Consider the following 21,285-nt stretch of genomic DNA (forward strand, 5'->3'; position numbering starts at 1 on the left):
TTGTATTTAAACAAGATAATCAAAACTGAGGCAATATGCAGCGAAAAATTCGACTGAGCTTAGAAAATCGCTATATGTCGATTCTGTTTTTTCTTGAACTTTATATTTTCAAAATGAATTTAGAAGCAGAAGAAGGCTTTTTGATTTCAAAGACTTAAAATTTTAGGAAAAGTAAACCTAAGAAATGTTTGGGCTGCCTATATGGCTCAAATTACTTCCGACTTCTACAGCAGTTTTAGAAATGTTGTTAAGCGCGGAAACTCTCCTTCGGTTAAATGGTTAAACGTCGTTATGGATACAGACCTGAGAACACCAGCTATCATGCTTTTAATCACTATCTTATTGCTAAATATAATCTATATCTCGCAAGAAATCAGTCAGAGACTCCTAGCATAAAGGTCTTTCTTGCCTCTCTGGAGAGCAAAGTCAAACGTGAAAGACAAATCGCTATTAAAAACTCTAGCTATAAAAAGTATGAAAAAAAGTGGACCAATCTCTACAAAAGCAATGCGGTAGCTTTCGTACCACTGTTAAAGTGAAAGAGCCAAGTTAAAGGGGCTATGTCACGGCTAATTTAATTTTATGTTATAAAGTTTGTCAAATATTCGCCATGAAACTACAAGTTTGCAAAGAAATGAATTCTATGATTCTAAATGAAAAAAACATAGCTTCATTGCAGCCAAATGTGTCTCCCGGGCGTTATTAGTTAAAGTTACAAGCATACAAGATTAACTTTGAAAACTGTTCCGCCGGACCATATTTCAAAAACCCACATCGCAATCCGTTTCAATCTTCGTCGCTTTTGGCCATCCGTTCCTTTTTAAGCGATGACGTAGTCGAGCTTTATGCCGGAGCCCTTGGATCGGTTCTGTCGTTCTCGTTCGAACAACCGAATAGGACTGGGAACTAACTACAGAGAGAACAAAGATTAAGTTTAGCACAACAAGAAATCGCCGCGAAGAACACAAAGCAAAATACTCCTGGGAAGTTAAAAAGGACTAATAAAAGATATGAACGAAAGAGACAAATTATATTTGACAAATTCTATTAGATTCAGTAAACTGACAGATGTACAATTGACCTGTGTAAAGGAGAATAATGCGCCAGATAGAAGAAATATGTTGTTTTTGTTTCGGGGTTACTGTCCCTTCTTCTGTAGAATAAATTGAAATGCCAGTTGATTTTTTTCCACCGAAGAAGGGACAGAAACCCTGAAACGTATGGAACATATTTCTTTTATCTGGCGCCATGTTCACCATTTAAAATCAGCATATAAAATCACTGTTTACATGCGCTACGCAGTCGCTCGAAATCATACAATGGGTCTGTGTGGTCCGGTCAGAGACAGAACTTGACCTTGCATATCCGGTCGCTCGCGAAAGGTATCGTGTATCGTAGATTAGATGTCACGCTATAAGGTAACGCAACTAGAATAAAACGCATAGCTTGAAGAAAGTTTTCATTTTTCTAACGAGGTGCAATAAGCACACAACCATTACAAATGGAAAAATTTATGGTGCAAAGATAATATAGGCAGTGACCGAAAAGTATCCGTAAAGGGAGGTAAACTTTGCATGAGAGCGTTTCACTTGGGTCACAGAAAAAAGTGTCCATTGTCTGTTATTAACTTAATGTTAGAGAAAATGTATGGACAAACAAAACTGTTCGTATTAAGCGGGCGCCGTAAAGCGGTGTTCCACTGAACTTTAATTTACGTTAATTTTTGACAAATTTCCTAAAAATATTTAAAACCGTTTGTAAAACGTCATCGCTTCTGCATGCATTGCGTGCCAGTTATTTGTATTTGCTGTGTCATTGAAATGTTCCTTTACTGTTTTAAAAGGATATTTTATATATTTAAACGAATTTGATGGTCATTTCCTATGGCTATGTTTGGCTTAAATCCGTGACATAGTCCCTTTAAGGTGCTTTTTCTTTGTCTGTTATATTTATCCTTTATCATTTTAGTTACATTAGATCTGTTGTTAAAGTGAGGAGCTGTATTAGTTTAGTGATAATTTCAGTATTTTTTGTAAGTGCAGTTTAAGTTCTGTCAATTAGCTCTTGTGCCATGTATAGTATTTAGTCTCGTAGTCTCTTTTGTTAGGTTGAGTGTACTATTTAGCTTTATATAATAACCTGAATTCTACACGCATTTTGATTGGTTCTTACTTATGATCTATTAGAGTACAGACGTATAGATGACGTCACGCGGTGGTGTGACTCACGCGCGTGATCAGAGTTCATAGTACAAATCAGAGTTTTATTATATAAAACAAATAGATTCAATAATATAGCTTTCAAATTTTTATGTTATGTAATACATTGTAACTGTAGGTAATGTGTTGTTTTTAAATAAAAAAAAGTTGATTCTTGTTATTGTTTGCCATATACACAATGAGGAAAAAATAGTCAAATGGAAAAGTTGAAAGATGGCGAGATAACTGATGAATTGAAGAGGGAAACTTGATTTCCACTCTAAGGCTACTTAATGTATAATATATAAAGTAACAATTACCTTAATATAATTATATGATAAGTATAATTTGCTAGGAACAAATGTACAATATTAAATTAAGAAAATACAGAAAAAAGGGTCGAGGCAAAGAAAACACACGTTTTATTTGTATCAACAAGACACAATTTTATTTTTTTCGTTCGTTGCTGGTCGTTACAGTTCGAGTGAGGAGTAAATATTTTTATTTAAATTAAAGCCATCGAAGGCCTACGTAAAAACTAAAGCATAAAATGCAAGTAGGAAAATGAAAATTTGACTTTAGCACTGTGACGTCATTTTACCGCCAAAAAACGTTAATTCAAAAAACAAAAACCATACGATTGCTTGGAATAAAAAGTTCTATCACTGTGCTAAATTTGAGCTCAATCTGATAAAAAAAAGTTATTCCGAGAGTGCTGCTTCAAGCGTTCTGCTGGCCCGGCGTGTTTATTTATTTCCAATGAAAATGAATTGTTCAACGATAACACGAGCATGTGACAATTTTTTCAATTTTCAAATTTCCCATTTTTTTCATTCTACAGCACAAAATTAAACTTTAAGTTTGCAACCCACTCAATTAGGTCGTCCGCAATCTTCACTATCCGTTCTGGTATTTTCCTCGCTATGCCAAGTAATTATTATAACTATGACTAGTTTTCTTCAGTCTTAGGATTTCATATCGTGCTACAGGCATAATAGGAATTAAATGTAGTTTGGCAAGGTTTTACGATGTTCCTACCTCCATTGGCTTCTACTGTTGTTGTGCGTAACATTAAAATACAGGAGTTCTTGAATATAAACTCCCTTTGTGACTAATTACCTACTTTTAAAGGAGCTATTGCATTTTTGTTGAGTAAATACGATAAAAAAGAAACTTAAAATTGGAAGACTAGTTCTTCTCAATTTACTTGTGTAAATGTCAATGCCATACTAGGAGGCATTTCACTTGCACGATATACCCGGAAGTGGGTCTTAAACAGCGGCTGTGACAATATCATAAGTACCGCGTGACTCTGCGAGTGTTGCGTTACGGCGGCGTTTGCGGAGCACGATGACCACGGCAGCGCTAGCAATGGCAATGACCACGACACCGCTGACCACCAGAATGGCGACCAAATAAGTTGGGAAAGCTGAGTCGTCACCCTCGTCACCCTCGTCAACAGCGGTATCTGATGATAAAAAAAAAATTGTCATTGTCAATCAATGTCACAATCTCAACACAAATCTTCTCAAGGCGCCTTGTTCCTTTATTTTGTTTAGCCTCCAAAATTTTTGCATAAGCATTGTTTTAAATTTATCTTGGGATTTACAATGACGTACAATCGTCCCAAGGGAAATTAAACACAATGCTTTTGCAAAAATTTTGGGGAGTAAACAAGATGTATTATGCGATCGTGAAAATAGCGAATTCGCTTTTTCACGATCCCATAATACACCTTGTTTACCCCCCCCCCCCACCCCAAAAGAAACAAAAGATAGGTTCGGTGACGCGTGGTGTTGTGGTTGCTACAATGGAAACACATTCAGGGCTTCATGGACAACTTATAGACATTTGTATGAATTAGAAAGGCAAGCTAAGTCGATAAATTTACCATAAACAATTTCAGCACAGATACAAACCTTTTTGCACTTGTTCGACATTTGCAAATTTGTAAGGACCAACGGTCAGATAGTACTTTGTTGACAGAACTTCATTGACAGTTTCACGTCTTTTTCGAAAAGGAATAATGGTAGTCGGAGCAGCAGTAGGAGCAGGAGTTCCACCACCAGCACAGTTGGCGCATTCAGTTTCACACTGACTTGTAGATCCATCGTCGTTCAGGCAAACCTCAGCCGTGATGTGGAATGTAACTGAGGCACCATCCGTTTGACCAGTGAAACGGAAAGCACCCTGCGCAAAGGCAAAATCTTCATAGTTATTCGGCACGTTACACTGGGGGTTATCCACCAAATCAGGTTCATCTGAACAGCTGAGAAATAACAAAAAAGGTATCAGTGTTCAGTGTGCTAAAAAAACCTTTTTTATCAATGACCGGGGCGGATCTAAGGTGCACTGAGTGCGTCCCCCGGCCCCCCCCCCCCACCACCTAAGCTGACAAGCGGCTTTCTAATGCAACTGGAATTCTGCCAAAAAAAACACTCAGTTTTGCCATTCCTTAGTGGTGTGCCCTTCCGAGAGGGGTCAACATTTCTTACGTTACTGTCAGTAAAGTCACATTTGGTTTGCCAACTTCGAATTGTCAGACATTTCTCGGCAATCGTCAGAATTCTTGTTTAGAAATGTTGCAATGCTCGTTAAAAGAGCTACGTCAAGGGGATTTTGCAGATCTTTGCTCTAAACTGTTTTGAATTTTGTAGTAAACAATTATAGTTTCAATCCTCACCGTGTCTAAATAAAAGTAATTTATTTTATTTGTTTATTTTATTTATCTTTGAACATCTTAAGCGGGATATAACCGAAATTTTCGGGATAGAATTCAAGCTATGGCTATAAATATCGATTTTTTGAAGACGCGCGGAAACAAATTGAAAAGTTAACTTTTCAATTTAAGCCTTAATTTTTCAAGTTGCAATCCATTTCCATCCAAGCCATCTGCAGCCAAAGATGCTTGTAAGTTGTTTCAGTGTTCTAATATAGCAGTTTTTTTTATAAATATGTACCATTATTTTTAGGTTTCCTATTACACAAATACAAATTTTGGCTGTTAAAAAATCGGATCAAATCCGTGTCAAAGCCCCTTTAAACGGATCGAAATTAAACGTACTGCTTATAAACACATAGTGATGTTTCAAGATCCCTGAACGCATTCCTATATGAAAATTATCCTTATTGGTCTCAAAACATTCTTAATAGTACTAATTGGGAGAATTTGTTCAAGTATCAAGACAATTTTTTACTTGGGAACAATTTCCTTTATTCTCATGATCTGCATGCCCAGTGGCGGATCTAGGGGAGGGGCCCAAGGGGCCCCACCGTTATTTATAGCTGATAGAGGCCTGAAGGGCCGAGTAAAATTTTTTTTGGGAGCACCTCTCTCTTATTCTAGGGTCTTGATGATTGCCCCCTCCGTTTATCTGAAGGTCTGGATCCGCCACTGATGCCTAACTTTGTAATGATTTGTATGGAGAAATTAGATTCAGATTACTACAACAGATTTTATTTACCCGTCGGTGATCAAAGTGACAGAGTTCGTATTGTCGGTGGCCGTCACAAGGGCGTAATGGACATCCAGGGCCGGAAAACCAGCACCATTCACCGTCAGCCGTCCGAATATATCAGTTCTCAAGTCGAGGGTAGTATCGGGATCAACTATACTGCCATCTGCAGTAAAGCGTAATTCAAAATTGAATGTCAACTGGCCAACACCTGAAATGAAATCATAGAAGACATTAAGACTGACTTAGGGCAGCCGACAAACAGGTTTTCTGCTTATGAAATACGAGATAGAATGCAGGCCAGGAGCCCAGCGAGGGAGGGCCTCGTGCAACGTAACTTGCCTAGTTCCTAGGCCTCTATTTTCGTCGCGGTCAACTCGTTTCGGGTCACGTGGTCCGAGCAAAAAAGTAACCGTTCGTCCCGGATACGTCACCGAAACGAGTAGTGACGTCAGTAATACCGTGAAGGCCTGGGGAAAAAGCCTTACAGGAACTAGGCAACAACGTTACGTGACATAACTTGATCACTTGATCGTACCACACTAAGCGCATTCAACCCAATCGAATTTGGCTAATCCAGGAATCCGACCAAGGGTTAGCCCTTTAGGGAAAAGGGGCGGGGGGGGGCCCCCCCCCCCCCCCCGAACGTTTCTCACATTTCCTTATAAATAGAAGCGAGGCGTTCACATGAGAAATCACAAATTTGGCTCGGGGTCCAGGGTGGCCCTGGGTGGAAGGTTACTATAGCTTTGAAGATAGGGTGACCCAGGTGGCAAGACAACGTTTTTCTATTAAAAAAATTAGTTATGTTTGACTCACAAGTCGGGACATACAGAGCATTCGCGAAATCGAGAGTGCCAATTTTTAGCTCAGTCAGCAGGGACAACGTTTTCAAATCTTCAGTAATTTCCACGAGAGGCACAGCCACGAGTGAAAATAAAAAAAAGTCCCATATGTTCACAAGTACCATTAATCCCTAATTGTTTCGAGAAAAACAATTACAATTTTAATAATAATGCTACCGTAAATACGAGCATCTGAATCTAGCAAATTTTCATTTTGACGCGAGATACAGTGTGCCAGCCGTCGTTTCGGCGGTGTTTCGCTCGCCTTGGCATTGAAAGTCAAGTTGATGAACGAAGGTGAGGTTTTAACTGAAAAGACTCTTACCTTAATACTCTCGAGATCGAGCTCCTTAATGTGCCAGGTTTAATTTGTCGGTTAGGTCATCCGTCGACGTTCACCATTTTAAGATCAATTTTGACGATTTCTCGGAGAAAGCCGCGAGTGACGCGACTGGAAACGAGTTATTACAGTGGTGCAGCCGCGTTTTTTGGCGCGAAACTCTGAGTGTCGAGAGCTCAAGCAAATAGGACTTAGAGAAAATTGATTCAATTAAAACTGCCACATGCGTGGCCCATTTTTTCCAAATCTTTTGTATTATTGAGTTCTAGCCTTCTCAACCCTTCGTATTATCCTATTCAAGAAAAGGTCTTTTATCCTAGGAACTTGCATCGATATCAAATTAATTTTAATTTGTAAAGCTAGCGATTCAATTTGGGATAAATTGTTTTGCAGTCAAACAATCAGATGCGAGTATTTACGGGAGCAGTATTATAAATCACTATACTTACTTTGATCAGTGTTTGATACACTATGTAGTGGTAGGAAGCTCCCTTGTATGTTCTGTTCCACCTTGTTGTACCGACATGTGACTTCGTAGTGGTGGTCATAAGCAAAACTCACACCCGGGGTTGGTTGAACGACGTCGATTTCAAACAGGAATTCCAGATGGGTGGACGTTTCCGTGATTGTCTTTTTGCAAGTGTTGCCATCGAACGGCCCGTATGTCACTTTATCAGCATTGACTGTAAAGTTCGGCTGACAGGATGCGTCACTTGTGCCTACCAAAGCCCAGGCGGCTGCATCATCGTTACCCCATTCAGCGATATCTGGGATGTTGAGCACAAACTGTATACCTTGACCGTCAGCTCCACAAGTGATAGACTCGACGACTGCCTCCTGAGCATCTCCTGTGAAATCTGTAGAAGGAAAAGTTATCTTATATTTTCAATTATCTTTAGCTATTTTATATTAAAGAAGAAAAAACCAGTGAAGGCTTTAAAATTTTAATTTAAAACTAAAAAAGAAAGTGAACCAAAATAACCTTCTACTTAAGATCTAGGCTAGTTCATCGATGGTGATATACCTTATTATAGGAATATAACGAGACATTTTAACAACGCGAACAAAATTTACGCGTAATAAAATTAACGCGAATTTAGGAAAAGTTCTGGTCAAATGCTTGTAGTAAAAAAGTTAACATACATAAAATTAACGCGAATTTTTTAAATTCGCCATAATAACATTTATCGTTAATTTCCTATAATAAGGTACTCGCTATCACCTTGACACAAAGTTTCATACCGTAAAAAAACCCATAAAAGATCACGTGTTTTGGGGGTTCAGGCTGACTTTGTTTTTTTATATATCGGGTGTTTTCTGCAAAATCAGCCCGAAAATGTTATTAAGGTGTTCTTAAAATTGTTTCTAAAAATTAAATACTGCATGGACTATCAACAGATGATATATGAGCAAGAACAACATTTTAATTAATTAATGGATGGAACTAGCCTTAACTATGCGTACATGCAATGGTCTAGCACATACATTGATATACTAAGTACCTTACCCTAGTAGGTTATTCTAAATTTTTTGACCTAACTGGTAGCCAATTTTTTTATATGAGAAAAAAATTTCAGTTTTCAGGCTGAATGTGTTCTTATCTATCTGGTACTTTTTTGACCAAATTTCAGCCTGAGTGTTTTTGATCCACTTGTTCTTTTATGCGGGTTTTAACTGTTTGTCTGCACAAAAAATAACTAGGTCACATTCTCAAGGCAACTAAAGCCTGGTTCTCATATGATCGCCCCGATCGTTTCTATCGCATCGATTGTTTGCAAATACTGAGACGATCGTAGGCGATCGAAGGGATTGGAAGCGATCAGGGGTTCTCATATGATCGTCCCGATCGCCTAGTATGATCAAAGACCTACGAAAAACAATCATTTTAGTCCTAGATCCAACACAATGGCAGCCTTCAATGAAAGAGCAAACCCGTGGCCTCCTATCTTCGTAGTTGTTGCTGTTTTACGGCAAGGAAGGGAAATAGAAGCTAGAAGGAAAGAAAACGGGCGATCCAAGCGATCATGATCGCCCCAATCGCCGTAGACGTTAGCGATCGTCTTTTTAGTGTTCTCATATAATGGCCCCGATCGCAAAAAACTTTTTGAAGTGACAGAGGCGATAGCAACTTTCGGGGCGATTATATGAAGTATTGAGCTACCCACCTGGACCTCCACCAGCTAATGAGCCTCTGTACAAGCAAAATAGCTCAAAAATGATGAGGGCAATTGACTGTTTCATGCTTGCTTTATTTTTCAGTGGTTCCTTCCTCAAAGTAAAATGTACCTAATATTCTGAAAAGAAACAAAACAATTTTTCAGATGTCTGTAAGTCCTTACTTTTTCTTTTCTTTAAGTTTCACTTTTTCTTATTAACAATTCGACTAGCAGTAGTTAGGCTCTCTTAGTTAGTGTTTTTATCCTTTGTTTTTAATGTATAATTTTTTACTTGAATAGAATTACCGCGTATTTCAAGACTGTCCCAAAAATACTCGGCATGTTTTCAAATTTGGAGCAACTTTTTTCGTTTTAGCAAATTTTTTTGTGAACAGTTTCTAGACCAAAGATTTCCGAAGATTGTTGTTTCTGATTGTTGTTCGAAGGCCATACGAACAAAGACAAGAACTGCAAGGCTGACATTACGTAGAAATGAAAAAAAAAAAAACTCAACGGGACAACGATACGAACGTTTCGATCATTGTTCGAACATTTCCAAAGATGGACGAAGTTCCCGAAGATGTTTGTTCTATGTCTTTTCGAAGATGTTTGAACTCACTCATGAGACGGAATATCTTGAGAAACCAATTTTACGCGGCCTTCGCGATATTTTCGGCACCAAAACGTGTGTGTGTGTGTGTGTGTGTGTGTGTGTGTGTTGGGGGGGGGGGGGGGGGGCTAAGCCTCCCAAATTTTTGTTTGAGGGGGGGACCCTACAGCCCCCTGCCCAGTAATTAAACTTTAGGTGAAGGCGCATCCGGAAACGCAATTACCTCTTTGAGCTCGGCAGTGAACTGAATCAAACAGAGAGCTTTTAAAACTTGACTTGATAAATGAAGGAAAACAAAAGAAATACCTCAAAGGCTCATGCTGTTTATTATTTTCTAAACAAGGTTACGTTTTTAACTTCGTCAATAAATAAAATTTCTGATCATCCGTAACAAAGGTGAACCTTTCAGGCCTGTCGTGTGTTTTCTAGCCTGTGCAGCAGGCGCCGTAAACGCGCTAAAAACTACACATACGCCTGCTACGCAGGCTATGTGTTTCCAAACAAATCGCTTACTCGGCAAAGTGATATATGGATGTTTGAGATGTCTGGATATTTCAGTTTAGTGTTCAGCGTACAAACAACAGTCCTGTGGTACTGAAAACGCCAAAAAAGTTCACGACAATGCTATTAGAAAAAGTTTCGCTTTGTTGTTAAGGTGGCTCGATCGGATTTTTGAGTGACAAGGGCAACATGTATGCCACGGTTAACAATCCAACTGAAAATCGATCAGTACAGCTGTACTAAAGAAAGATGAAAGTTTCAAATGAGATAAGTTTCGTCGAAATCGGAGTAACCATAGCAACATAATGACGTCACCACCCATTTTACACGAGACCGATTTTCTTCTAATAGAGGGATAATTTTGAAAAAAGGCTTATAGATCTTGGACTTGACATAGTTTTCTCAAGGTCTGCAAAATTTGAAATATTTTTATGAGAGCGTTTTCGAGAAAATTTTGGATGAAGTTTTTAGGTGCTAAAATACAACAAAAACAAAGCAGTATTAAAACATTATTGAGAAAACGTTCACAAACTTATCTCATTCGAAACTTTCATCTTTCTTTAGTACAGCTGTACTGATCGATTTTCAGTCTGATTGTTTACGGTGACATACAAGTTGCTCAAAGTTGAAAGGTATCGTCACTCAAAAATCCGATCGAGCCACCTTAAAAGGCGGTTAGTGTCAAGTTCATTATTTCGTGCTTAATTATGCCTGCGTTGTTAATGAAAACAAGGGTTTATTATGAGTCACCTCATGTGCCTCAGGGAGCATGCATTTTTTTTCTTTCAAAGAGGCCGCTGCTACGCTTCATCGTCTACATAATTATTTCGAAATTTCTTTGCAATTATACATACCTGAGACCCTTCTGGTCTTGGTGGCCACCGATGTTTGCCTGGCTTGCTCCAGGTTTTTGAATTAACAAAGTATAGAACTGCGAGTGGAAAGAAAAGGCGAGGTCTAACCGAACGCCTAGAACAGACTACTCATCAGATGTTCATTTCGCACGTACCTCACGCAAAAATGAATATATATTTGTTTACCAAAAGAATTTTCTGCCCTCACCGAAGCACTTTTCCGTAGCACTGTTTAGCAAAAAGCTCACAAACAGCTAGTTCTGCCGGCTATTATCTTGGGGCAATGTAAATGTTTAACTGGAATATGTCTCCCTGACCAAAAGCGCATGATTCGCGAACCAAAATTTAAAGATTAGCGTTGAGCCCCGGCCAAACGACGCAACATTTCAACGCAACATATCGCAACTTTGTTGAATTAGGTTATGTTGTAAGATGTCGTGAAGGTGCTGGTCAAACGCACGCAACATTCATTTGAACTCAACATAGTGCAACATTGTTGTTCACAACATGTTGCAAGCGTTTGGCCACCCGGTTGCAATAATTTGCAGCATGTTGGATGGCGCAAACAGAACTAGTGCGCATGCTCCGCCGAACAGGGTTGCGTGAACATGGCCAAACAAGTACAACATCTCGCAACATCCAGAAATGTTGCGAGATGTTGAGAGAAAAATTTGACCATTTTTAAACTTGACCCAACATCATCCAACATGTTGCAACAGGGTGGCCAAACGATTGCAACATACTGTGCGCAACAATGTTGGGATATGTTGCGTTGGAATGTTGCGTGCGTTTGGCCGGGCTACGCTCCTCTCAAAATTTCCATCAATTAAACCGTCTTTTTTCCTTTTGTTTTGGCTTTCAATCTTAAAATATTTTATCTCAAGAGGGGTTATTTATTTACTTATTTAGTTTTTAACTTCAAACTTTGATTCTGACATAGTTGCGATATAATTGAATATATAGCGTTATTCCAAGCCTTTCAAAGCTCGTTTTCGTGGAATAAGGAAAAGGGCTCGTCACGAAATATTCAGTGAAAACGAAAATGTGGCCAGCGAGCAGCTCACTGGTGCGGCAAAATGCGTGTTCAACTGGATTCACTTGGCTGAATTGCCCGACATATCAAAAAGTCCACGAAGGGTTGTTTTATCAACTTGTGCATTCGTTCATTTTCTTTTTCTACCTCAATAACGTACATTTTGTCGGCCGAAATGTTTAGCAAAACGAAAATGAGGCAACGAACTTGGCCTTGACAAGTTCCAGTGGATATAAATAGCCCACCCTATCAGAAAGAGCAGTCACTCATAATGTAAATGCCATTAATAGTTCTCGTGGTTTTTATTTTCGTTATTATCGCTCGCCGCGTTAACAGTGCACGAAAATTAAACCTGTGAAAATTAGCCCACGATATAATATGTTAAACAATTTATAACGTACCGTACTTACAACAACACAAAAAATTGGTGGTTTTTATTTGATGTCAACGAAAGTCTTATCTCTAAATTCTAAACTGTTAACCCTGGAAAGCTTCCCATTTCACATGTTTCATTTATATATATAACAAATGATTTCTTAGCAGATTTTAGTATCCATTCAGTACTTCATTTTAGCTATAGAAATAAGGCATATTGAAATTTAAGATGTCACGGACAAACATGTTTCTTAACTGTCACAAAACGGATTTCTTATCTCATTTTTTAACTTTAAATTTTAAATTACTTAAATAACAAAAAAACTTACCAAACTTGGAAATTCACTTCTTTTATTAGAGACTTCAGTTGTACCAGCTGCTGGCTTGGCACTGAAAAAGGAAAAGGGAAATTTATTTCTCAAAAAAAAAAAAAACAAGTATCAAATGAATGTTCAAAGCAAACGATTTTATAAATCGGCGATTGACGACACTGAGTGGCATTTTGTGGCATTGACGCCTCAGTATGTCAAACTGAATTAAAGGAATTACAAACTAGAAAAATGTGCCAAAAACAATTCCTGTTTATTCATCGTAAGTACAACAATAATATTATTGGTGACAAGTTACTTGATTTAACGATCTTTTGCATGAATGGAATATACAATGTGCGTTAGCGGTGCTATTTGATTCTTGGGCAGCCATTTTTCGCAGTTTATTCATTCCATTGCCGTACCCAAATTCGCAAGTAGCCAAGTAGCGATGCTGCTGTCCTGATATCCTGTGATATCAAGTCACTGACCTGATATGCTATGATATCATGGTCACTTTGAATTACAGTAGTGTTTCCGTACGATGAATTGAAAAGAGGTTTTACCAATTAAGCAGAAACTAGTATTTTTTAATTAGTTGGTGTTTACCGGTCGTAAAATGAGAACAACTTTCCCGCCAAAACTAAACTTGAGCGCGCTCGCCAATTGCGCCATGTTTGCCGACGAGTACTGAGGAGACAAACTAACTCCCGAGTTAGGATTTTGAGTTGGATTTCGAGTTAGGATTTCGAGTTGGATTTTCGAGTTGGATTTTCGAGTTAGGATTTCGAGTTGGATTTTCGAGTTGGATTTTCGAGTTAGGATTTCGAGTTGGATTTTCGAGTTAGGATTTCGAGTTGGATTTCGAGTTGGATTTTTGAGCTAGGATTTTCGAGTCAGGATGAAACGAAATCACCGAAACAAGCAAAATTTACAGTTGATTTCAGTTTTCTTTGGCCGCCCACTTTGCGAAGTTTGTTGGGAAATTGTAAACTTCGTTACGAAGTTGCCAATTTCGTTGCGAGTTTGCGAATCAAATTGCGAACAGTCGATACAAAGTTCCCAACTTCGGCTCGATTAAACTTCACAAGTTTGCTAGCTGAGAAGAAACAAAAAATACTGCATGGTGATCTGAACTCGATAATTTTAAAGGAAACAAGGTAACAGTGTGAATATCCTAGCGACTCTTGCAGCTCAACTTTGAACAAATATACCAACATCAGTAGAAACCTTACATTGTTTTAAGTAATTATGTTATTAAAAAGGATTTTGCTACGCTAAACTGTTGGAAACAAATGTCATAAAAATAAAATATAAAAACATATAAAAGGATGTTCAGCGAGCCGTGAACATGTTGTCTTGACAAATTTTCCCTGTCGCGTCGCGTCGGCTTCGATTAAAATCAATTTTACATAAGGATGGGTGAACCATCCAGTTTCATACGGCTTACAAAGGCAGAAGACTTGAAATTGAAGGTTATGCCCCACACAAATCGTTCCGAAATATGTATTTTCATGCGGAAAATTTAAAACTTGACCAAATTTTTGCATGCAAAAAAATTAATTTATCAGCAAGTAACTTGCATGATCGTTCAGTCGAAATGTTTTCTTACATTTCAACTTTCCTTGACCAGTTCTAAAATCATTGAGTTCAGATGGCCATGACTTTCAAACAGCAAGTCTTGTGTCTCGTCAACTAGCAAACTTGTGAAGTTTAATCGATTCGAAGTTTGGAACTTTGTATCGAACTTCGCAATTTGATTCGCAAACTCACAATGAAATTGACAACTTAATAACGAAGTTTATAATTTCCCAACAAACTTCGCAAAGTGGGCGGCCAAAGAAAACTGAAATCAACTGTAAATTTTGCTTGTTTCGGTGATTTCGTTTCATCCTGACTCGAAAATCCTAGCTCAAAAATCCAACTCGAAATCCAACTCGAAATCCTAACTCGAAAATCCAACTCGAAAATCCAACTCGAAATCCTAACTCGAAAATCCAACTCGAAAATCCAACTCGAAAATCCAACTCGAAATCCTAACTCGAAATCCAACTCGAAATCCTAACTCGAAAATCCAACTCGAAAATCCAACTCGAAATCCTAACTCGAAATCCAACTCGAAATCCTAACTCGGTAAATAGGCAACCTCAGTACTGAGACATTCACACTGAAACAATGGAGTCGGAGTTTCCAAATTTTTCGCTAAATTTAGATTTTGAAAATGTAGAGAGTGAAACTCCAAACAAACGAGTAAAAAAAATGTGAAAAGAGGACTTGATAAAAGTGTTGAAGACCAAAAAAGTATCAATACAAGCAGGTCAATACATTTTGCACTTCGGCGTGCCTGGCAAGCATGGCTTCAACAGAGCGAATAACATCACCGGATTTTTGGCTGAATTTGGGTACGGTACTGAATACCTAATAGTACCTTTTGGTACGCTTCAGCGGCATATCAGGCTCGTTTGGTCTCGCCATGGGTATTTTGGAGAGACGCATTCCAGCCAAAATACGAACCATGGCTCGACCAAACTCGCCTGATATGCCGCCGAAGCGTACAAAAAATGTACGATTAGGTATAAATATCAAATAAATAAAATCAGTCCTACATTGCGACACTGTTAAATATTAAAACGATACACATGTATTTTGCTTTCGGATCGAGTAAATCTCTTTTGAGTTGTATGAAATGGTTGCTGTATAAAAGACGTCCCAATATGTTCAGGAAAACGTTGTCGGCGGGCGTTGGCAGCTCACTTGTTTGACACTTATATACTTTCTGTTGCTTTATCTTAATCTTTGATAAGCCTGGTTTTCACTAGTGACGCAAGCACAAGCGCAAAGATAACAGCTCTTATTTCTCCGTGAAAACGGCTTCGACTCAAGCAAAAGTACAAGCGCATTGCATTTTGATGCTTGTGCTTGTGCTAGCGGCAAGCACAAACATGATCGCGTGATCGCGCTTGTGCTTGCGTCGCTAGTGAAAACCAGGCTTTGCCGATGAACTTACCACAGTTAAGTGAATTTAGCAGTTGGCAACTGAAATGCAAAAAAAAAAGAGATTAAAATCCAGTAAGTTTACGTAAAAATCCATCCACAAATCTACTTACTTCCGGCGGCCGTGGTTAGCTGTATGCGGCGTAAGTGACAACGCAAAAGTAAGAGTGAAGGCTAATAATCAACGAAACAACAATAAAACAAGCACAACAATGGAAAACAATAGTTTCGCCCTTTATTGTGTTTTTTAATTTTGTAATTACGTCCATATGCATAATTCAGTTTACCTCCGTTATCACAGCATGTCTGTACCGGCTTTTTGATTTCGTAAAATTTCCCAAAGGTATACTTAGTTTGGGCTGAGGATCTTAAATCGTAAAAAAGAATAGTGTTGCAAATTGGTTTTATTGATATTTTATTTTTATCTTTACAGGACTTCGTGGTGTTTTACAGTGGGGTATATGTTAATTTTTATATAGTTTATGTTATGGACTAGTGAGCAAGTCAGCGGGCTAGGGTTAATGGAGTACTGTATAACATTACAATCCGCGACGGTCACGATAGAAAAATATGGCTATCAAGATTGATTATCCTATAACCTTTAAACGAACACTGTGCCAAATGTCACCGGTATCTTTATTAACGTACCAACTTTTACATGGTTGAAATTTGCCCATTACTTTAGTTTTGCTAAATGTAACATTCCAAGAATAATACAAGAATTTTAACCTAGCCAATCAGAGCTAGCCTGCGAGAGCAGACGCATTTCCGGCCGTACCGACTGAGAAGCGACGGCCGGAAATGCGTCTGCTCTCGCAGGCTAATCAGAGCGCGCGTAAAGCACTATTCACTGGTTTATATACACTATTTCTTGAAATTGATCAGCCGAAATGTTTGACTGACTGAACAGTGATAAACAAACTCTCGTTCAGTTCGTAATTCGTCCATTTACCCGATATAGTTTTGTCACGGAACGCTTCTTCTTTAATGAGTGTATGCCCTCTGGCTAAGATTTTAAACTAATCTCGATCATTCCATCTAAGCATTTCTTATTACTTTCTTTTGTGTCCCTGTTCTTTGAATGCGTGACCTTTTGACCTTGTCTGTGACGTTGATTTAGATTTTGAAGTTAAGATTGTTTTTGTGTCACGGGAAAAGGTCTTAATACGAAATGAAAAAAGGACAAATTGCATGTTTAACTAGATTCGCTTAGTTGTATTGCCTAACGTATCAAGAAGTGATACTTAGCCACACAAAGAATTGCTCAGTATAGACTTCAGTTGCACGTTCATTTTCGTTTAAAGTGCTACTACGATCAAATTTTTGATTTCCATATTTTTACATTTTCGTGTACAATAAGACTTTCTTACTCACCTTGCAAATTTTCAATCCATTACGAACATCAGAAGTCGTTTTGTTTTAACGTTTATTTCCGATATTTTATGGCCGCCATTAAACAACCTTGTTCCAAGGCTTGGTTGCGAATAGGGAGAAAATGACGTCAAAGGCTAAAATACCTCACGGGTTGAAATTATAATAACAATATGTAGTGAAAATCACGCGAAAAGTAACAAAAACTTTGGGCTTGTTTTTCGTGCAATTTTCTATGCTGATTGTTATTCTAATTTCAACCCGTGAGGTATTTTAGCCTTTGACGTCATTTTCTCCCTATTCGCAACCAAGCCTTGGAACAAAATTGATTAATGGCGGCCGTAAATTCTCTGGAATAAATGTTATAATACAACGACTTCTGATGTTCGTAATGGATTGAAATTTGGCAAGGTGAGTAAGAAAGTCTAATTGTTCACGACAATGTAAGAATATGAAGATCAAAAATTTGATCATAGTAGCACTTTAAAGAAAATACTACTTAAAGAAGTCTAAGAACGTTTCCATAGAATGCAGGGCTGTCTGATCAAACGTTCGGTAGCGAACTCTGACCGAGCCTTTTCCCAAATGTTGTTTAACCCTCGGAAGTACAAGGGGGGGGGGGGGGTGGATGCCACCCACCCCCCATAAGGTTTTTTCCAAATTTTGAAAAGAGTATTTAATCTACAGTGCTGAAACTTTCAGTAGCTGTTCATTCATCCTTTACGGAAATTTTCATATGTCCATGATATTTGACGTTACCATGGCAACGCCATAAATACAGGCAGGTCTTGGCAAAAATCGTCATTTTTAACATTTTTCTTTATTTTTTCCAGTTTTTTGAAGCAGAAGTGCAAGATTTGTTTATTTTTACATATCATAAGCATTCTGGCTTGATTTTGCATCAATTTCCGTTATTTTGTGACTTTCTAAAAAAATGTTGAAATTTAAGATGGCGGATCCAAGATGGCGGCTCAAATGACGTCATATGACGTCACATCCAATTAAAATTATGTCATCTTGTACAGTAAGCTAAGGGCTTTCTTATCAGTGTAAAATAATCTCGCTACGCCTTAATATAACGAAAACTCCGGGGAGGGGTTCCATCCACCCCCCTCCCCCTTGTACGATGGTGGGGGTGTGAGTTTGCTTGTACGTCCGAGGGTTAATAATTGCTGCTTTTTCGCAAAAATTGCCCAAAAGCTGCTCATGTTTCAAAACGTTGCTCTTAATTTAAATAAAGATTTTCCCGTGTGTTACTTTCAGGAAAATCGCTTTACTGGTAGCATTTAAGTACAAGAAAGTATAGAGTTGGAATCCACAAGATCGCTGTTGATGTCCGCCGTTTGCTTTTTGCTGTTGTACGTGAGAGCGAGCTGCGAGGAACCGAGAACTATAATAAAGTGTACCGCAGCAAACCGCTGTCTTTTTAAGACTGCATGACGACATTCGCCATCGATATGTTTCTTTAAATTTACTGGAATTGTGTGCCAGTAAAAAAAAATCGGGTATCAAATATACTTATTGTAAATATTATTTTTACATATATCGCATCTTGGTAAATACAGAGAATCTGGAACTGAAGTAATGATTTGAAGGTGCCTAAAAACACGTTAAGATGCTCTTTTATTAGAAAGTTCAGCTGCAAAAAATAAAAAGTTGTCGGAAGATAGAAAAGTCAGTCGAAAATACGCTGAGCATCTTGTGGCTAAGAAAACGTCAAGAACAGCAGTCCGATTAAAATCGAACAGGTTTTGGCTCGACTGTGTTCGAGTTTGTTCGCTTGGTCGATTGGTTCTATAATGGAACTGACACAAAATTAGATGTCTAATTTTACTCGATTACTGAACATTTAAAATTAAGGTCATTGCCCTGTATTGCATTGCGCATCCTTACTGCGCAGAATTTTACGCGTAATTTATAGCGAGCGCACATAAACAAAATGGCGGCTTTTTTCTATGCGGCTTTGTCCGCGAGAGAAGTACTTGTCGCTTTCTCGTAAACGAGTATGGGGGACCTATCAATTTTTACTCATATTTTGGGTGTAGCGATTACAGTCTTTCAGTAAAATGAAAACAGATCAATTCCTATGTTTGAAAAATAAATTATCGCTAAAAACGTGCTCTTTGCTAGTACTCGCAGAGGAATTATAAAGGAATTATATGGAATATATAGCTCCTAAACGAGAATCTGGAACTGAAGTAATGATTTGAAGGTGCCTAAAAACACGTTAAGATGCTCTTTTATTAGAAAGTTAAGCTGCAAAAAAAAAAAGTTGTCGGAAGATAAAAAACTTTTTATATCGAGAAGCCAGGATAATTAGCCGCTTTTGAGGAAGACAACGAATCAACTCGATATGTCGCAGCCAAAACAGGATGATTCAAATATTGTGACTTTGGTGGTCAAAGACCGGAAAGAGTTCAGGGCGAGTAGAAGCGTGCTTTCAGCGGCTAGTTCTTTCTTTTCTGCACTTCTCGACAGCGACATGAGGGAGACTAAAGAAGGGATCATTCGGCTGGAGCACATAACCGACACTGTTATGAAAGATGTCCTTGAATTCATGCACACTGGTAGTGTAAAGATAACTCCAACGAATGTTCAAGACCTGATCGAGGCAGGTGATTATTTGCTTCTTCCAAGCCTGAAAACCATTGCTGGGAGATTCTTAGAGAAGAAGTTATCCACTTCCAACTGTATTTCAACTTATTATTTCGCTGAGAAATACCAGTGCGAGGAACTTGTGGTCAACACCAGGAAATTCATCTTTTCGCTGAATTTTGCCGCTGTGGCGAAATCTCGAGATTTTCTTAATTTAGAAAGCCAGCAAGTAGACTGATGGATTTCTAGCGATGAGATAAATGTTAGTAAAGAGGATGATGTTTTCAAGATTATTCTTAAGTGGATTGAACAAAATAAGAGCGAGAGAAAAGGGATGTTCGAAGAATTATTTTGTCACGTGCGATTGGCTTTTATGTCACGTGGCTATTTGGAAAGAGATGTCGTGAACAACGATCTCGTAAGAAAGAATCCCAGGTGTTTGAAGGCTGTGAGAGAGGTTATGAAGGGGAATTATGGTGCAACCGATGATTTGCAGCAAACACCAAGAAAAATGTTTGAGACACAAGCTATAGTGGTTTACGGAGGCAAGACGACTTTCTGCTATCTCCCAGAAAAGGACTTGTGGTATCAGCTGCAAGACTCTCATTCTGAGCACCGATGTTACCATGTGACGTCATTTCGAGGTAATCTGTACGTCTTTCCGACCAGGCCGAAGCCAGGTATCAGTTTCTTAAGTTCTCACGAGTGGACTTCCCACATTGAGCCGGGAACGTGTCACAATGCAGAAAGATATGATCCATTGTTAAATACCTGGGTTTCGTTAGCTCAGGAAAAAAATAGAAACAGGGTTTACAGGTCAGCCGTGGTAGTCATTGGAAATGCAATTTATTCAATCGAGCATTCTTTGTACAGAGACAGAGCGCAAAAATATTGTCCTTACAGAGAAGACAACCTTATGAAGAGATATGATGATATATCAGATTCCTGGCTATTAGTACCAGTTTTATCACCACTAGATAACTTCGCTAAGGAGGAAGCCTGTGTTGTGACAATGGACAATTACCTTTATGTTATTGGTAATGACTCTGCTAGAAGATTTGACACTGCTGACGGAATGAAATGCGAGAGGATTGCAAGAACCCGGCAGCCTAGATACAATGCGTGTGGCGTGGCCGCACGAGGGAAGATTTTCATTGCTGGTGGGGAAATTGACACTGGTAGTAACAACGTCAGATATTGTTGCCAATCGTGTGAAGTATATAACGTATTCACAAACGAATGACAGTTTATGGCAAGGTTACACATACCTCGCTCGCATGCAAGCATGGTGTATGATGAAAGAACTCTGTATGTAGTTGGCGGCTTAAATGATCATTTTGGTTGTTTAGAGGTGTTGGAAATTGAAAGCTACGACTTGGAGAGTGACAGCAAATGGTGGAAGAGGACAAAGATACCGCCGGCTCAAAGACATCGGGATTGGAAGGCTTGTACACAAGCTGTTCACCCAGGAGTGCTCAAACACCCAATCACCAGAAAGATTGGTGACGACGACTAGTGAAAAAAACCCTTTCAATTACAATAGTTGACATGGAGAACTGAGGGACCGATCATAAAGTACAGGGGGGTGGGCTATGAAAAATTGGAGGTTGGTCACTATTTTTCAACAAGGGTGGGTCAGGAAAAATAATG

General features: G+C 38.6%; 1 protein-coding gene and 1 pseudogene across 1 annotated transcript; one reads left to right on the plus strand and one right to left on the minus strand.

Annotated features, from left to right (window-relative positions):
• Positions 1-2,623: 2,623 nt before the first annotated feature.
• LOC144659432 (uncharacterized) lies at positions 2,624-15,827 on the minus strand. The gene is made up of 8 exons (XM_078519867.1): positions 15,783-15,827; positions 15,683-15,711; positions 12,697-12,757; positions 9,004-9,132; positions 7,288-7,695; positions 5,663-5,864; positions 4,118-4,467; positions 2,624-3,666 (listed from the first exon to the last, which is right to left on the minus strand). The coding sequence occupies exons 4-8, from the start codon at positions 9,077-9,079 to the stop codon at positions 3,470-3,472; spliced, it is 1,233 nt and encodes a 410-aa protein (XP_078375993.1). The 5' UTR covers positions 9,080-9,132; positions 12,697-12,757; positions 15,683-15,711; positions 15,783-15,827; the 3' UTR covers positions 2,624-3,469.
• A 3,566-nt stretch (positions 15,828-19,393) lies between these two features.
• LOC144661143 (kelch-like protein 11) lies at positions 19,394-20,878 on the plus strand (annotated as a pseudogene).
• The last annotated feature ends 407 nt before the right edge of the window (positions 20,879-21,285 follow it).

Source organism: Oculina patagonica, chromosome 7 (assembly GCF_052425735.1).
Source record: "Oculina patagonica isolate OP01 chromosome 7, crgOcupat, whole genome shotgun sequence".
NCBI classification, from domain to species: domain Eukaryota; kingdom Metazoa; phylum Cnidaria; class Anthozoa; order Scleractinia; family Oculinidae; genus Oculina; species Oculina patagonica.